Below are 14,078 nucleotides of genomic sequence, written 5' to 3' on the forward strand. Positions count from 1 at the left end.
GTGCTTCTTAAATCTGGGTCTATATATCTTAGCACTACTCCTTATTTTCTCAGAGCCGAACGTTGGTTTAGCTAGGGAAAAGTAGGAGCACGCTGCCTGCTGTACAACTTAATGTATTCATTTTTCACAACAGGGCCTCTTAATTTTATCGTGATTATCTCTCTCATAGGTAAGCTTCCCTTATGTGCCATTGGAAAAACAGGACTCCACGACCCTTTGTCACCTCTAGTGACACATTTTAAACAAGGTCTCACTTATCTTTTTTGCTTTTTCTGTTAATTCTCCAAGGCGTGTCAAACATTCCTGCTCTACAAACGGATGCCCTGTACGAATAATCTGTACTGGCTGCCGTGACACACAAAAAAAAACTTCAGGCCCAGACAGTTCATTTGTCTGTTAATTTCTAAAGGGTTCTATAATTTGATTCACCTCCTTTGCAGGTGGCTTGAATATTTCAGTTCTTATAGTTACAATTTCTGTTTGGATCCTGCTATGGTTTTAATCCCAACTGATTGCTTATTATTCATCGCTATTAAAGCTTCTAAAATGCTGTGTAGTGTCTTTTGCATTGGAGTTAAACTCTGCTCCCGCGTATTCTACCCTAGTAAAAGTTGGTACCCTCCAAGGCCAACTTTCCCGGGTTATTTACAGTTTCTGACGGGGTTTTTGGTGTCGTACCAGTTTTAAAATGTTTGCTTAATTTATCAGGTCTGCCAATAGAAGGAAGAGTAAGATGTTTTCCCATCACATTCAGTGGACGTTATATAGTTTTGGGGTAACATAGAAACATAAAACTACATAATTATAACATTTACACATGGTATGGTTTCTACCTCTGAGTGCCAGACCTTCCTCACCTTGTTTGAGTGGCCGTGAGATTGTGCTGAACATAATGTTTGTCAAATTTAGCATTTATGTTTCCATGACATAGTATTTCCCTCTACTCTCCCTCATGCATGGACTTACCCCTATCAAGGCTTCACCCCAATGTGTTCCTTTGTGTGAACCAGATACATACAGGATTTTTCTATGTTCATTGTGCCCAGAGGCGATAAAGTAGGTGCAGTGCATGTGGGAAATTTAGAAAGCAATTGAAAACGAAATGCTGGCTTACTGTACATGGTTTCTGGTCACAGGTATAGCCTCTTGGCTGTACTGAAACACGTCACAACCATACCATATATTTTTAACATGTATACATTGTGTAGTTTCTATCACTAGGTGTCAAACTCCTCCACCCTGATTGTATGGCCTGGAGATTGAGCTGAACATGACATTTGTTAGATTTTTAGATATGATACCAAATCGTTGTATTTTTCTCCGATCTCCCTCGTGCTGGAGCATATCTCTGCCAAGGCATGTCCCCCAACTTTGTTTTCTGGGCCTTCTGAGCACAGTGATACCAGATGTGTGGGTTTCTGATTACTCATGGTTTCCACAGGCAATAAAGCAGGTGTAGTGCATTTGGGAAATTTAGAGAGCAACTGAAAGTGGTATGCCGGTTTTGGGTGCCTGCATTTTGGTCAAGGTATCACCACTGGGCTGTATGGAAACATTCCACAACCATATATTTTTAATATTTACACATCCACAGGTTTCTGCCTCTGGTTGCCAGACCCCTAGCACCCCATTGGGTAGCCAGGGGATTGTGCTGAACATGATGATCACATTTTTATCATTTATTTTTCCAAAACATAATTATTCCATAATTCGGGAACATTTCCCTTCCATCACTCAGGAATATACCCTGCAAAGAAGTGGCACTCAACTTTGTTCCTTTAGATCTTCTGAAAGTAGGGTAGTAAGCATGTATGAGTGTGTTAGGGCTTCCAGGCAATCGGAGAAGTTAAATAGCATGCAGTGCATTTGAGAAATTTTAAAAGCAACTGAAAGTGAAAAGTCAGTGTAGGATGCCTGTGTTACAAAGGCGTTACGGAAACATGCCCAAACCATATATTTTTCGATATGTACATATTTGCAGGTTTCTGTCGCTGAGTACTAGACTTCTTTTGCTCCAACTGGCACTGGTGGGTGGAAATAACACATTAAACATAACGTTTATCAGATTGTCAGGACTTTTTCCCTAAACATGGTAATTCCCTTCAGTGTTTCTCACACAAGAAGTTTCTGCCAAGGCTTGACCTGCTTCTGTATTGCTTCTGGTTTGCTGAGTGTGGGGATACCAGGCACATGAGGATTTTCAATAGATTTGAGTAGGAATCCACATGGATACCAGGGAAGGTTTATGACGGTGTAGCTTGTAAAAGGGATGCTGGCAGTTTTTCATTCCGTAGTCAGCTAACACCCTGGGAATCCTACCAACGGCAGACATCTTTAAAAAGTAAAAACACACAGAAAGTCACACAGATGTGGCTATTATGAATCTGGGAACTTTTGATCACAAAGCATGTACTGCAAACGTCAAAGTATTGTTAAAAAAAAATCATAATTTCCTCACTTTTTGTGGCAAAAAAATCCAGAAATTTTAGCAAGCAAGAAAAAAAGATCCACCTTCCAATGTTTCCACACTTCACCTAATAAAAAATGCCGTCCCATGCGTGGGTGTGCCTATTGCATGAGACAGTAATACATAGGGCTTTGACCAAATAAAGACCACATTTACTGTACAATGACTTCACACTGTCACCGTTTTGGCCTGTTCACCCACATGATAGACCCACACACACTGCTCTTGTCACTCAAAGTGTGTTAGCACTGGGTGATGGTACTTATGGTGTATCCCACAATTCCAGAACTTTCTCTTACAGAAATGGGAGGGAATTTGGTCTTTTGAATCAGAGTCTGAAGTTTGCAAGCCGTTCTGAGTAGGAAAAAGTGGTGTTCTTCACACAAGCCAATAACCCAGGACTCCCACGGTGTGTAGGTTTCTCAAATGTCTGGGGTTGGTAGGTTTCTCTAGGGGCTGGCCAACACAGACCCACATACTACAGATATTCATAACCCAAAAATCCACCTGATTGCATGCCTCTTTCTTGGACACATTCCTGGGACCTTCCTTGCAGATGATAGGTCCATCCACACTTGTGGGATGCTGTTGTTATCAGAAGTATGAAAACATAAGTTGGTATGTATTTTGTTATTATCTATTTAAGCTGAGTTTGTTGCTATGGTTGAGAAGACCTTCTGCGAGGCAGTATTTTAACACTGTAATGTGTACCTCATTGGCAAACTCCAGAAACTGAAAGCTTCATATAAGATCAAGCTGCTATAAAAACTGGATTCCCGATTATCACTCCATTTACTAGATGAATCAGCTGACTCATACCCTGTTTCCCTCAAGGGCGAGACTGTATTCAGGCCAGGCTCCTTTGTTCCAAAGTTGTTTTGGTTGCACTTCACTTCAGTGAGGCTCTTTATCTGCCAGTCTCTTATCTTACCCACTCCCTCACTTTTACTCAGCTGAGTAAGTTTTGCACAGCATTGGTTTAACATGCATCATTCGTTTCTGTCTGGACTTAATAACCTTCATCCTTCTGACCGGCTTTTCATTACTACTGTGGCATTGATGTAGGAAAGGCTGCTTCTGTTCTCTAGAGGGATATCCCATACTTTGAATGTTCGTTCATATACCTTCGGAGCCAAAGTATCTTTGTTGCCATTCTCCTGATCTGCTACTTTGAGCCATGATGTAGGTCCCTACGTAGTTCGTCCACGTCCAGCCAAACAGTGCCTGCCACCTTGCTGGGGCACGGGCAGATAAGTCTATACCCGAGCAAGGAGCTATATATGGTTTCTGGACCTCCAACACGTATCTGTGCAACACCAAGCAGCCAGGTGCTGTTTGGATGTTTTCCAAGCTTAAGTCAAAACCCAATAAGCACCTGGTACTCCTTTAAGGGGCAAAGACACACACGTCTCACATCCAGCAAAAAGTAAGATCCTGCTTAGAATAAAGTAACTGATGCAACTGTTCCTACAGCCGAACGGTTCATAAAAACGGGGTAGAATAAGAAAGAGATGGAGGTAGTTGGCGTGTAGGAGAGGGCCTAGAGGCAGAGCAGCTCGCAATTTGGATGCTGAGAGAATAAGTGGATGAAACTTACATAAAATGTTTCTGAGAGGGAAATAAAGTACAACGCAAAGCAACTGTGAAACTGACACATAAGGCTATGGTACTGACTGAAATTAAAAGGGATGTTTACACTAAGATCTTGTACGTCTATGGGAAGACATGGTGCCTAATACTCTTAAATGTTTTTACGTTTGCGTAATGGAATGGGTTTTTTCACGTAGGAAAGATTTTCTTGTAAGCAGTATAATAACTATTTCTTGCCCCATTATCTCGCTTTGACAAACGTGATGGCCTAAAATGTAATCAAATGAACAGCCCTCTAAACCAGAGGTATGTAGTGAAGAGTAGACAGTAATAAATAGGGGCACAGGATGATAAGCGCATAGGATAACCTGCCAGCTCTTACCGATCTTCACTGAGTCTGTAACGTTTTTGAGCGCGGCCAGAAGGTCGTTCCCGAGCTTTTTCACCTTCTCCAGGTCATCTTTCATCGAGTAGGAGAGGTCCATCAGGTAGTAGAGGTCTATTGGGTATCCCTCAGCCCGCTTGAATCGTACTGTGAAGCTCTTCCTCTCACCTGAGTGTGGAAAACAAAGAATCAGCTCTGTTACCAACACTGTGCCAGATTATAGAGGCATGAGGCAAGAGCCCTATAAAACATGGTCCTGGGGTAGGAAGGGCGTCTCAGCAACCCACTTCCATAGGAGGGTGATGGTCCGTCTTGGCACTGTAATTACTAGAAAATGTATCCTAGGAAGGAGAGAACAAGCACTGGCAAAGCCATTAGGTCTCACCTATGCAGGAGAAACTGGCTTTGTCAATGTGTTTTAGCCATGTTGTACAGATGCTGTGCACAATGGCTAAAGGTTAAAGCAAAAAACAATACAACGTGGGCAGTTTTTTTCTGATGGAAAAGGGGCAAGAAACAACAGGGGGAGGAGATCAGGGGGTGGGCAAGCAATGACATGGTACACAGGCATGGAAAGGGGGAACGGATCAAACAACAACACAGAGGGGTAGATGGGTCAAGCAACAACAATGGGGCAACAGGGAGTGTGATGGGACAAGCAATGATGCGGAGTGGGATGGTGGAAAATGGCCTTCAAAAATATGCACTCTTATCCAGTGCTGCAAGTAAAAAAAAAAAAAAAGTTCCCCGAAAAAGCTGGAGTAGGCAAAGGACACTGCAATGGACACACGAAGAGAAGTGAAGCCAGCACACACTGACAAAAGCGAAGCAAGGAAATGAAAGTAATCATGAACAACAAATAACAAGCAATGGGCAGGCTCTAAGCCCAATATTGGTAAGCAGAATATCTTGCAAGGGACATTGCATGAGCTCTCCTAGGTGAGACCTAAAAACTGGACTAGAGGTGCGATGAACACAGAGAAACCTCTTCCCGAAATGGAGTGATGAACGTGTGTGCACCTGAGCACACATCCATCCAATCACTACAACATAAACCAATATTTGGGACTGCCTATACACACAGTAGCGAGTGTTACTGGGGCACTGGTCTACACATTGTATGTGAAAGAATAAGTGAAAATCGGAATTACTGGAACAATCTCTTCACCAGAGTAGACGGTAATTGTGAGTCTCATTCAAGGAGGCCTTGAAGATACATTGGTGCTACTATAGCAACCTCCATTGAATGGAGCAAACCAATGAGACGCGGCCTGGTTTAGAGCTTCACGGATGAGTTTCTCCATCACAAACATGGCTGATACCGCTATCTGTCATGTCTGTGATGTCGTAACCCTCAGCCAAACTCTAAATCAGGTCCTTAATTGGGGCAGTTATTGCAAGTTCCAAAACTTTACTGCATGTCGCTAATCAAAACACTTATAATTGTTATACAACTCGCACAATAGGGTATATAATTTAATAGTCTATAACAGTACACTGCCACGCGTAGGATACATGTAGGTATTGTCCAGATCTAAACGTGTGGAATAGTTAAATTTTCCAATAAAATACTGCCAATATTGACTCTACCTGCAAAAGCGTACACAGACTTTAGTTTATCATACCGGCTGCCATGGTTTGTAATTATGATGGTATTAAGTTTAGAGATTTATGGTGTGAAAATCCATAGAGTCTGATGGCTTAGCAGTTTATTCCATTTGGAGTTTGTATATATGTTAAACACCCTTCTCGGTCACATCCACATGCCTGGCTCAAATATCATTTGACTTAGCATTAATTGTAATACATTCCGTCTTTGAGTGTGTCCGACTCCATTTAACATTCAAGTTTATTAGCCTAATCATTGTTATAATTTTAACAAAGAGTAGTGCGTTATTTTAGCAAAATCATACCATGGAACATATCATTTAGAGTCTTCCTATAATTGAGCAAGACACATCTCCTACATCACATTTATTTTAAAAGTTCCTTTTTGTTTGCAGACCTAAACTTCCAGTTTTTAAACTGTGTTAGATTAAAAATGTCCCGTGTTTCTTAAAGATAAGGAGCAAATAATTACAACAATGTGTACTTTCATAACTACTAGCTAAAGGCAAAGTAAGCAGAGACGTTTTAAGGCATGGGCAAAGTGGTCTCTTGGTCAGGGCCCCAGCCATTGAGGAGCCCCCCCCTGGTAGAGCTATGCCCTGATGACCTTAAATCATTCTTAAATAGCTTGTTTTAAGTGCCGTTTTCTTTTAATTTATTTATAATGCAGGAGATGTGTGAGAGTCTATTACAGACATTTTGCAGAGAAATGTAGGTTTTGATTTTATGCAACATCCAGAAAAAAAAGATTCTTTTAGATCAAAACAGGAGCCCACTTATGACATGTGGGAGGGTATCACAGAGTTTATTCGAGGTAATATGCTGTGTTACAATATTGAAAACACACTTTCTTATCCTTGAATATTAAATGTAAACACCTTTAGAATTTGGACGAGCGTGCCTGCCCACTGTTAGTGACTTGGCCAAAGAGCGCATGAAAGAGATTAAATTGGATCACACTTTTAACCCCAGGGCCGGCTTTAGGACTGGTGGCGCCTTGTGCAACAGTTTATTGTGGCGCCCCCCCACCCCATGACCTCCTCTTAGGTTTCACTCCCTACCACCTGGCAAATGTGCCCCTCATCACTGCATTGCTCCCCTTTCACATACATTCATGTGTTTTAAAGCACCTGTAAAGGCTGGCTTTACTAATCCGCTCAGCTAGCCACTTAAAATATAGGGGCATATTTAAGAGCCTCTAGCGCCATTCTAAAACCACATTAGTGTCATTTTTTTAATACTAAAGTGGCATTAGAAGGCCAAAAACGCTGTGCCATATTTACAAAGTGGCACAATGCATGCATTGCGCCACTTTGTATCCCTTTGTGCTACATTATGCATGTGCCAGCCATAATGTATGGAAAGGTGGCATTCCTCCATTAGGGGGGGCAAGAAAATGGCGCAAAAAAATTGGACAGATTTCTTTGCGTCATTTTTTTCCTGCACTTTTAACGCCTGCTTAGAGCAGGTGTTAAAAGGAGACTTTTGTTTGTTACAATGGGCCTCTCGGTGCTTTGTAGGATTAGCATCAACATTTTTTTTACGCTAATCCTGCAAAGCGCCGGACTAGCATCAGAAAGTCTGACAGTAGTCCCCTAACTACCCCCATGTTGTGCCGTATTTTAAATACAGCGCACACATGGTGGCTTTAGAAGAGCACTAAGGGGAACATGAAAAGTGGTGCAGCACAGTGTGCAGAGCCACTTTTCTCAAATATGCCCCATAGGGGCATATTTAAGAGCCCCCAGTGCCCTTCTAATGCCACATTAGTGTAGTCAAAAACGCTGTGCCATATTTACAAAGTGGTGCCATGCATGCATGGTGCCACTTTGTAACTATTTGCGCTACATTATGCCTGCGCCAGGCTTAATATATGCAAAGGGACCATCCCCCCGTTCGGGGGGCAAAAAAATGGAGCAAAGAAATTTGACAAATTTCTTTGTGTCATTTTTTTCCGGCACTTTTAACGCCTGCTCAGAGCAGGCATTAAAAGGAGGCTTCCATTGGTTACAATGGGCCTCTGGGTACTTTGTAGGATTAACGTCAACATTTTTGATGCTAATCCTGCAAAGCACCGAACTAGCATAATTTGTTTTATTGCTAGTCCCCTAACTACCGCCATGGTGCGCCATATTTTAAATATGACGCACACATGGTGGCGTTTGGGGGGGTAACGGGCACAAGAAAAGTGGCACAGCCCTGTGTGCAGCGCCACTTTTTTCAAATATGCCCCATAGGGCAGTGCTTAATTTGTAAATAAAAAGGTGCCGGTGCCCAAAGCCCTCCTCTTAAACATGCGGCTGCTGCAATTAAATGTGTGAGCACGGAATACAGAGGCAGCGTAATCCTGAAGCCATCTCGGGCCGCTTCAATCCATTTACAGGCACTCCCTGCCCCTTCAGCTCACTCTTGCGGATTTCAGCTTTTTCCCATTGTGACGCTTTTTCATTTTCCTCTTCCTCCGTCTTTTCCATATGTGTCTTTTTCTCACAGTAAATGCTTGAGGCAGAAAAATAAGCCCTGGCCCTCAAAAATAAGTTCCGGTGCTACGCACCAGAAACATCAAGCACAAATTAGGCACTGCCATAGAGGCATATTTAAGAGCCCCTAGTGCCATTCTAACGCCACAGTAGTGTCATTTTGTTACACTAATGTGGTGTTAGGAGGCCAAAAACACTGCGCTACATTTACTATTTACAAAGAGGCGCTATGCATGCATTGCATCACTTTGTAACCCTTTGCGCTACATTATGACTGCGTCAGGCATAATGTATGCAAAGGGGGCATCCCCCGTTAGGGAGGCCCAAAACAATTATGCAAAGAAATCTGTCAGATTTATTTGCGTAATTTTTTTCTGGCACTTTTAACACCTGCTCAGAGCAGGCATTAAAAGGAGGCTTCCATTGGTTACAATGGGGCTCTGGGTGCCTTGCAAGATTAGCGTAAATTTTTTTTACACTAATCCTACAAAGCGTCGGACTAGCGTAAAAAATTCCTACGCTAGTCTCCTAACTACCGCCATGGTGCACTATATTTTAAATGTGATGCACACATGGTGGCGTTAGGGGGGCGCTAAGGGGTGCAAGAAAAGTGGTGCACTACTGTGTGCAGTGCCACTTTTCTTAAATATGCCCCATAGTTCTGTTTTTGGCAGCAGGCATAGTAACCCTCTATGCTACTTTATGTTGAGTTAAAGCTGCCACTAGGCAAAACACCCATCTCTCTCTCTCTCTAACAGGAACATTAATCACAAGATGTATCTTGACATTTCAATTGTTTCTTGAAGGCTAAATGCACAAGGAACTTTTCAGCAGGTGCATTTAAATCGCAAGTTTCGGAAGTTATTGCTAAACACTGCGCCCCCTAGAGGTCAGCGCCGGTGCAGTCGCACCGCTCGTACCGCCCAAAAGCCGGCACTGTTTAACCCTGTTCCGAACAGGAGGCCTGAAAATATGTTCGGCTCAGGGCCCCCATAATCCTTAAGACGTAGCTGTAAGTACTTATTGAAGAGTATAATTTATATCTCTGCTTGCAGTCATCAAACTGAGCCCCCCTTCTTCATTTTTTTCTGTGGCATTTTCTAAAATAGTTAATTTACAGGGGTGGCTCCTTCGCTTTGGCAGAGGAGAGTCGCCCTACTGGCTCTGCCAGAAGCAGAAAAATAAAACAATAGTTTACTAACATTTTATTTTTCTGCTTCTGGCACAGCCAGCAGTACAGGGGGAAGAGGGTCTGGGCCACGGGAGGTGGGGGGGGAGTAGGGAGTAGGGGAGGGTGCACTTAAGTGCGCATGCTGGATTGGCCGGCCGTATGATGTTTCTTTAGTCCAGCTGTGTTTAACAGCCAAACTGCAAAAACTGCACAGACCCCAGGGCTGTGTCTGAGCGACAGTCACTGCTGCTCAGACCAATCCTGGTGCTGCTTTCATGCAAGGTTTTGCATGGAAGCAGTGCCAGGATTGCTGGTGAGCCTCTGCTGGTGTCCCAGCAGTGAATGCTGGCACACCAGAAGAAGAGGAGTGTGAGGCAGCAGGGACAGAGGCAAGGTAAGTGCTTTTTTATTTTTATCTTGTCTCCATCCCAACCCCCACCCTATCCCTGCCCCTCCCCTTGAGTTATGCAGCAGCGGCTGCCGCCTACCTTGATACACCAAGAGACCACAGTTGGACTGACATCAGGGAAATTGCTTAGGGCCAGAAGTGCTGGTCCTAACTGACAGATCACTGCATGGGCTGTTTTGTGGCTGCTTGTGGGCTTTTTTATGGTCTGGTGGGCCAGCTTTTACTGTTAATTTCTCTGATATTACCACAAACATTGCCTGTAGCCAGCACAAATGCATCTAGTCTCCCGTACCTTGCAAAACACCTATACACTCTGCAATTACTAGTTCAAAACTGCTCAGATTTGCAAATGTGGGCCACTTTTTAGCAATTTGATTAACTGATGAGGGCCTTTTTGATATCTGTATGCTTCCAAGTCAATGCCCTCTTATCTTCCTAGTGGAAAGGAGAGTTTGCGGTGTGAATACAGTGAGTACGTTGTCCTTAATATTTCACCTAGTCTTGCTCCCTCTTACCCTACAGGAAGATTTACAGCAACCTACATTCTGGCAGGGAGGCAGCAGAATAACAGCCCATGGATGCAGGTAAAAATATATTATTTAATTTGAGCAAAGCAGCCAGATAGACTGAATAAATCAATATGCATTGCATTCTTGTGACTTCATCTTCTTTTGTATTCAATGTTTACATTTATTCATTCCAGATGTACAGTACGTTGAGCAGACAAACATGTTTTGAATATGCGTACTGGTGTTCATCTTACGATAATGTTTTCCTGCTTCAATACTGCTTTCAGTCCACTCTGCCTAATAAAGTGCACAACGTTGGACGGCGTGATCTAACGACACACGCAGGCCTGGACGCCCTAAAAAGTTACCACCATTTCAGAATCCTAATTTCTTTTGCAATATTGCCTGGTTAGTGTGGTGAAGGAGCCCAATAAGGGTGCAGAAAGAGGCCAAAGAAGGCAGCGCTGTGACCAAACGACCCAATCAGCACGACTGAAGGTGCGCAGCAGATTAGACATGGGAGGGTAAATGATACTGATGGAGTGGATCAATTTTCAGAGACCGTATGTGGACAAATTTGTCTTTTTAAAAGAATCCTAATTAAACATAACATTAAAGAAATAAAGAAACTAGCTGAAAGGTGCAAGTCAACAAGTTATTTATTCAATATAGTGCAGCTTTTGAGAAGGCTCATTAGCACTTAGCAATGAGAAGGTACATATGGAACACTTTGGGGATCGTTTAGAGTTTTGCACCTCAGATTTGGGAGTTTGTCTCTGAAAAAGAAGGATGACCACAGGGCCAATTAAGGGGCGCTCCACCCATCATTTAGCTTTACTGAGAGTGCAGTTGCCCTGCGATGGATGTACTTTCAGCAGCGAGATCTATGTAAGGCAGATAGTAATCTCTAAATACACATGATCAGAAGGCAAAGCTTAGGGTCTCTACCAATTCTGGCAGGTCACCCACCAAAGTTTAAATCACTCCATTAGCATCTTACAGTGCAACATAGCAGAACTGCCACCCCCACACATGGTTTGTCAAACGCACCAGCAGAGCAGCAGGTCAGCGGGACATACCAATATTACCATCTTCAATGACTGCTGTTTTTGTGTCACATCATGCCACACATCTCTAAACCTTGAATGCTTTTACTGAAAGTCCTCTCCTCTTGTGTTGGTCCCTCTTGGTCTTTCCCTTGAAATGTTTTGGACTGAAGGGCTAGTTGGCTGTATCATGTAGGTAAATTGATTTTTGTCTTTAAAATGAGTGTAAAATGCTAATCAGACCTGGTATTTTACACACAGCTTTCATCAAAAATTAACTGTTTCCCATAGGCCAATCTTTAGTAGTCTCCTCTGTGCATGTGGTAATAGGCTCTTTGAACTGTATTGAGAAGGGCCTGTCTCCTGTTTGTGCTGTCATTCCTGGCATGAATCATTCAATGAAAGCCCTCAGTAGCTAGACTCTTGCAGTCTAAGGCACGATTTACTGCTTGTTCCCTCACACTGCATTTCTAGCAGAAAGACAGAAGTAAATAGACTAATAAAGCTTATGCAGGAGGAACAGCACATTAACAAATGCTCACAGGAGAGGTACTGAGAATTGACCTATACTCAGAATATGTGACCCAAGAAACACTGCCAGGCCAAAGCAGGAGCTGACCTCAATCAGAGAATGTATAGTTGTAGAAGGCTATTACTACTCGCTGAGGGGTGAAACAGTAATCGCCAGTACTGGACATGAGCATTTGTAGATACTTTTAACCTGCTTTATGACCATGCACTTCCATGAGCAGGGTGACTAGACATCCACGATTTTCAGAGACACTATGGGGCATATTTATGAGCCCCTAGCGCCACTTTGCGCCACACTTACTGCATTTATTTCGACACAAATGTGGCATTAAGGTGGCATTTCCCAAGCGCCATACCTACAAAGAGGCACAATGCTTCCATTGCGCCACTTTGTAACCCCTTGCGCCACATTATGCCTACGCCAGGCATAATGTATGCAAGGGGGGCTTTCCGGCACTGGGTAGTGTAAAAATGGCACAAAGGAATCTTTTTATCGGCATTTGTTAACGCCTGCTAAGAGCAGGCGTTAAAAAGAGGCTCCCATTGATTACAATGGGCCTCTGAGTGCTTTGCAGGATTAGCATCATAATTTGTGATGCTAGTCCTGCAAAGCGCCAGACTAGCATCACAAATTATGATGCTACTCCCCCTAACTACTGTCATGGTACGCCGTATTATAAATATGGCGCACACATGGTGGCGTTAGGGGGGCACTAAGGGGCGCAAGAAAAGTGGCGTTGCACTATTTGCAGCGCCACTTTTCATAAATACGCCCCTACTTTTTTTTCAAAATAAGCATGACAAATTTCAGTAAATTAGGCACATGTTCCGGTTTTCAGAGATGTTCGATTGAACACGGAGGGCGGAAAGTGTTTGTGTGTTCCAGTGCAAGACAAGATAGTAGCCTTTATCAGAATGCAATTTAATCAACACAGATAGTACTATTGCACTTAATTACCCTTAGTATTTCATTGTCTATGTTTTCTATGTTGTGGAGCACTACTGTTGATCAGTGGCGACCAGCAGATTTAGGAAGGAGGGGAGCGGGTGGGAAGCACACACACACACACACACACACACACACACACTCTCATTCTTTCACACGCACACACACACGCATGCGCATCTATTAATAACACTCAACATTCAAACATGCAGGCACGCACCAAACATTCATTTTAAAAGATCTCACACACACACACACACACTCATTCTTTCACACACACACACACGCACGCACGCACATCCATTAACAACACTCATAACATTCAAACACGCACGCACCAAACATTCATTTTAAAAGGTCACACACACTCATTCTTTCACACACACATGCATTCACATCCACTAACAACACTCATAACATTCATAGATGCAGGCACGCACCAAACTTTCATTTTAAAAGATCACACACACATACACACTCATTCTTTCACACACACATGCACGCACACACGTCCATTAACAACACTCATAACACTCATAACATTCAAACATGCACACACGCACCAAACATTCATTTTAAAAGATCGATCACACACACTCACACCTACCTGAAGCCTCAGAGGTCCCAGGAGGGTTGGGACTGCTGCCTTCCCTCATTGGCTGACCTTAGGTCACTCAATGAGGGAAGGCAGCAGTCCCAGCCTCCTCACAGAGTGGGATGGGGTCAGTGAGACTGCTGACCCCACCCCACTCTTTGATGAAGTGTCACTGATTGACACTCGTCCTGGGCGCTTCAGGGCTTAAACCTGAAGCGCCCAGGTCAAAGTCAATGAGTGACGCTTTCCTCGTCACCCAGGGGAGGGCCTCAAGGCACCTTTGTTGAGCTTTGTGACCTCCTCAGCCCAGCAAAGTTCAACTCAGGCAGCCAGGAGTCTGC

General features: G+C 43.3%; 1 protein-coding gene across 1 annotated transcript in view; it reads right to left on the reverse strand.

Moving 5' to 3' along the window:
- Window positions 1-14,078, reverse strand: part of ITGB7 (integrin subunit beta 7) — a 786,164-nt gene that overhangs the window by 341,336 nt on the left and 430,750 nt on the right. Inside the window, exon 5 of the mRNA XM_069230944.1 lies at window positions 4,440-4,610. Coding sequence (XP_069087045.1) covers window positions 4,440-4,610 — 171 coding nt within the window. The remainder of the gene's footprint in view (window positions 1-4,439; window positions 4,611-14,078) is intronic.

This window comes from Pleurodeles waltl, chromosome 4_2, assembly GCF_031143425.1.
Source record: "Pleurodeles waltl isolate 20211129_DDA chromosome 4_2, aPleWal1.hap1.20221129, whole genome shotgun sequence".
In the NCBI taxonomy this organism is placed as follows: domain Eukaryota; kingdom Metazoa; phylum Chordata; class Amphibia; order Caudata; family Salamandridae; genus Pleurodeles; species Pleurodeles waltl.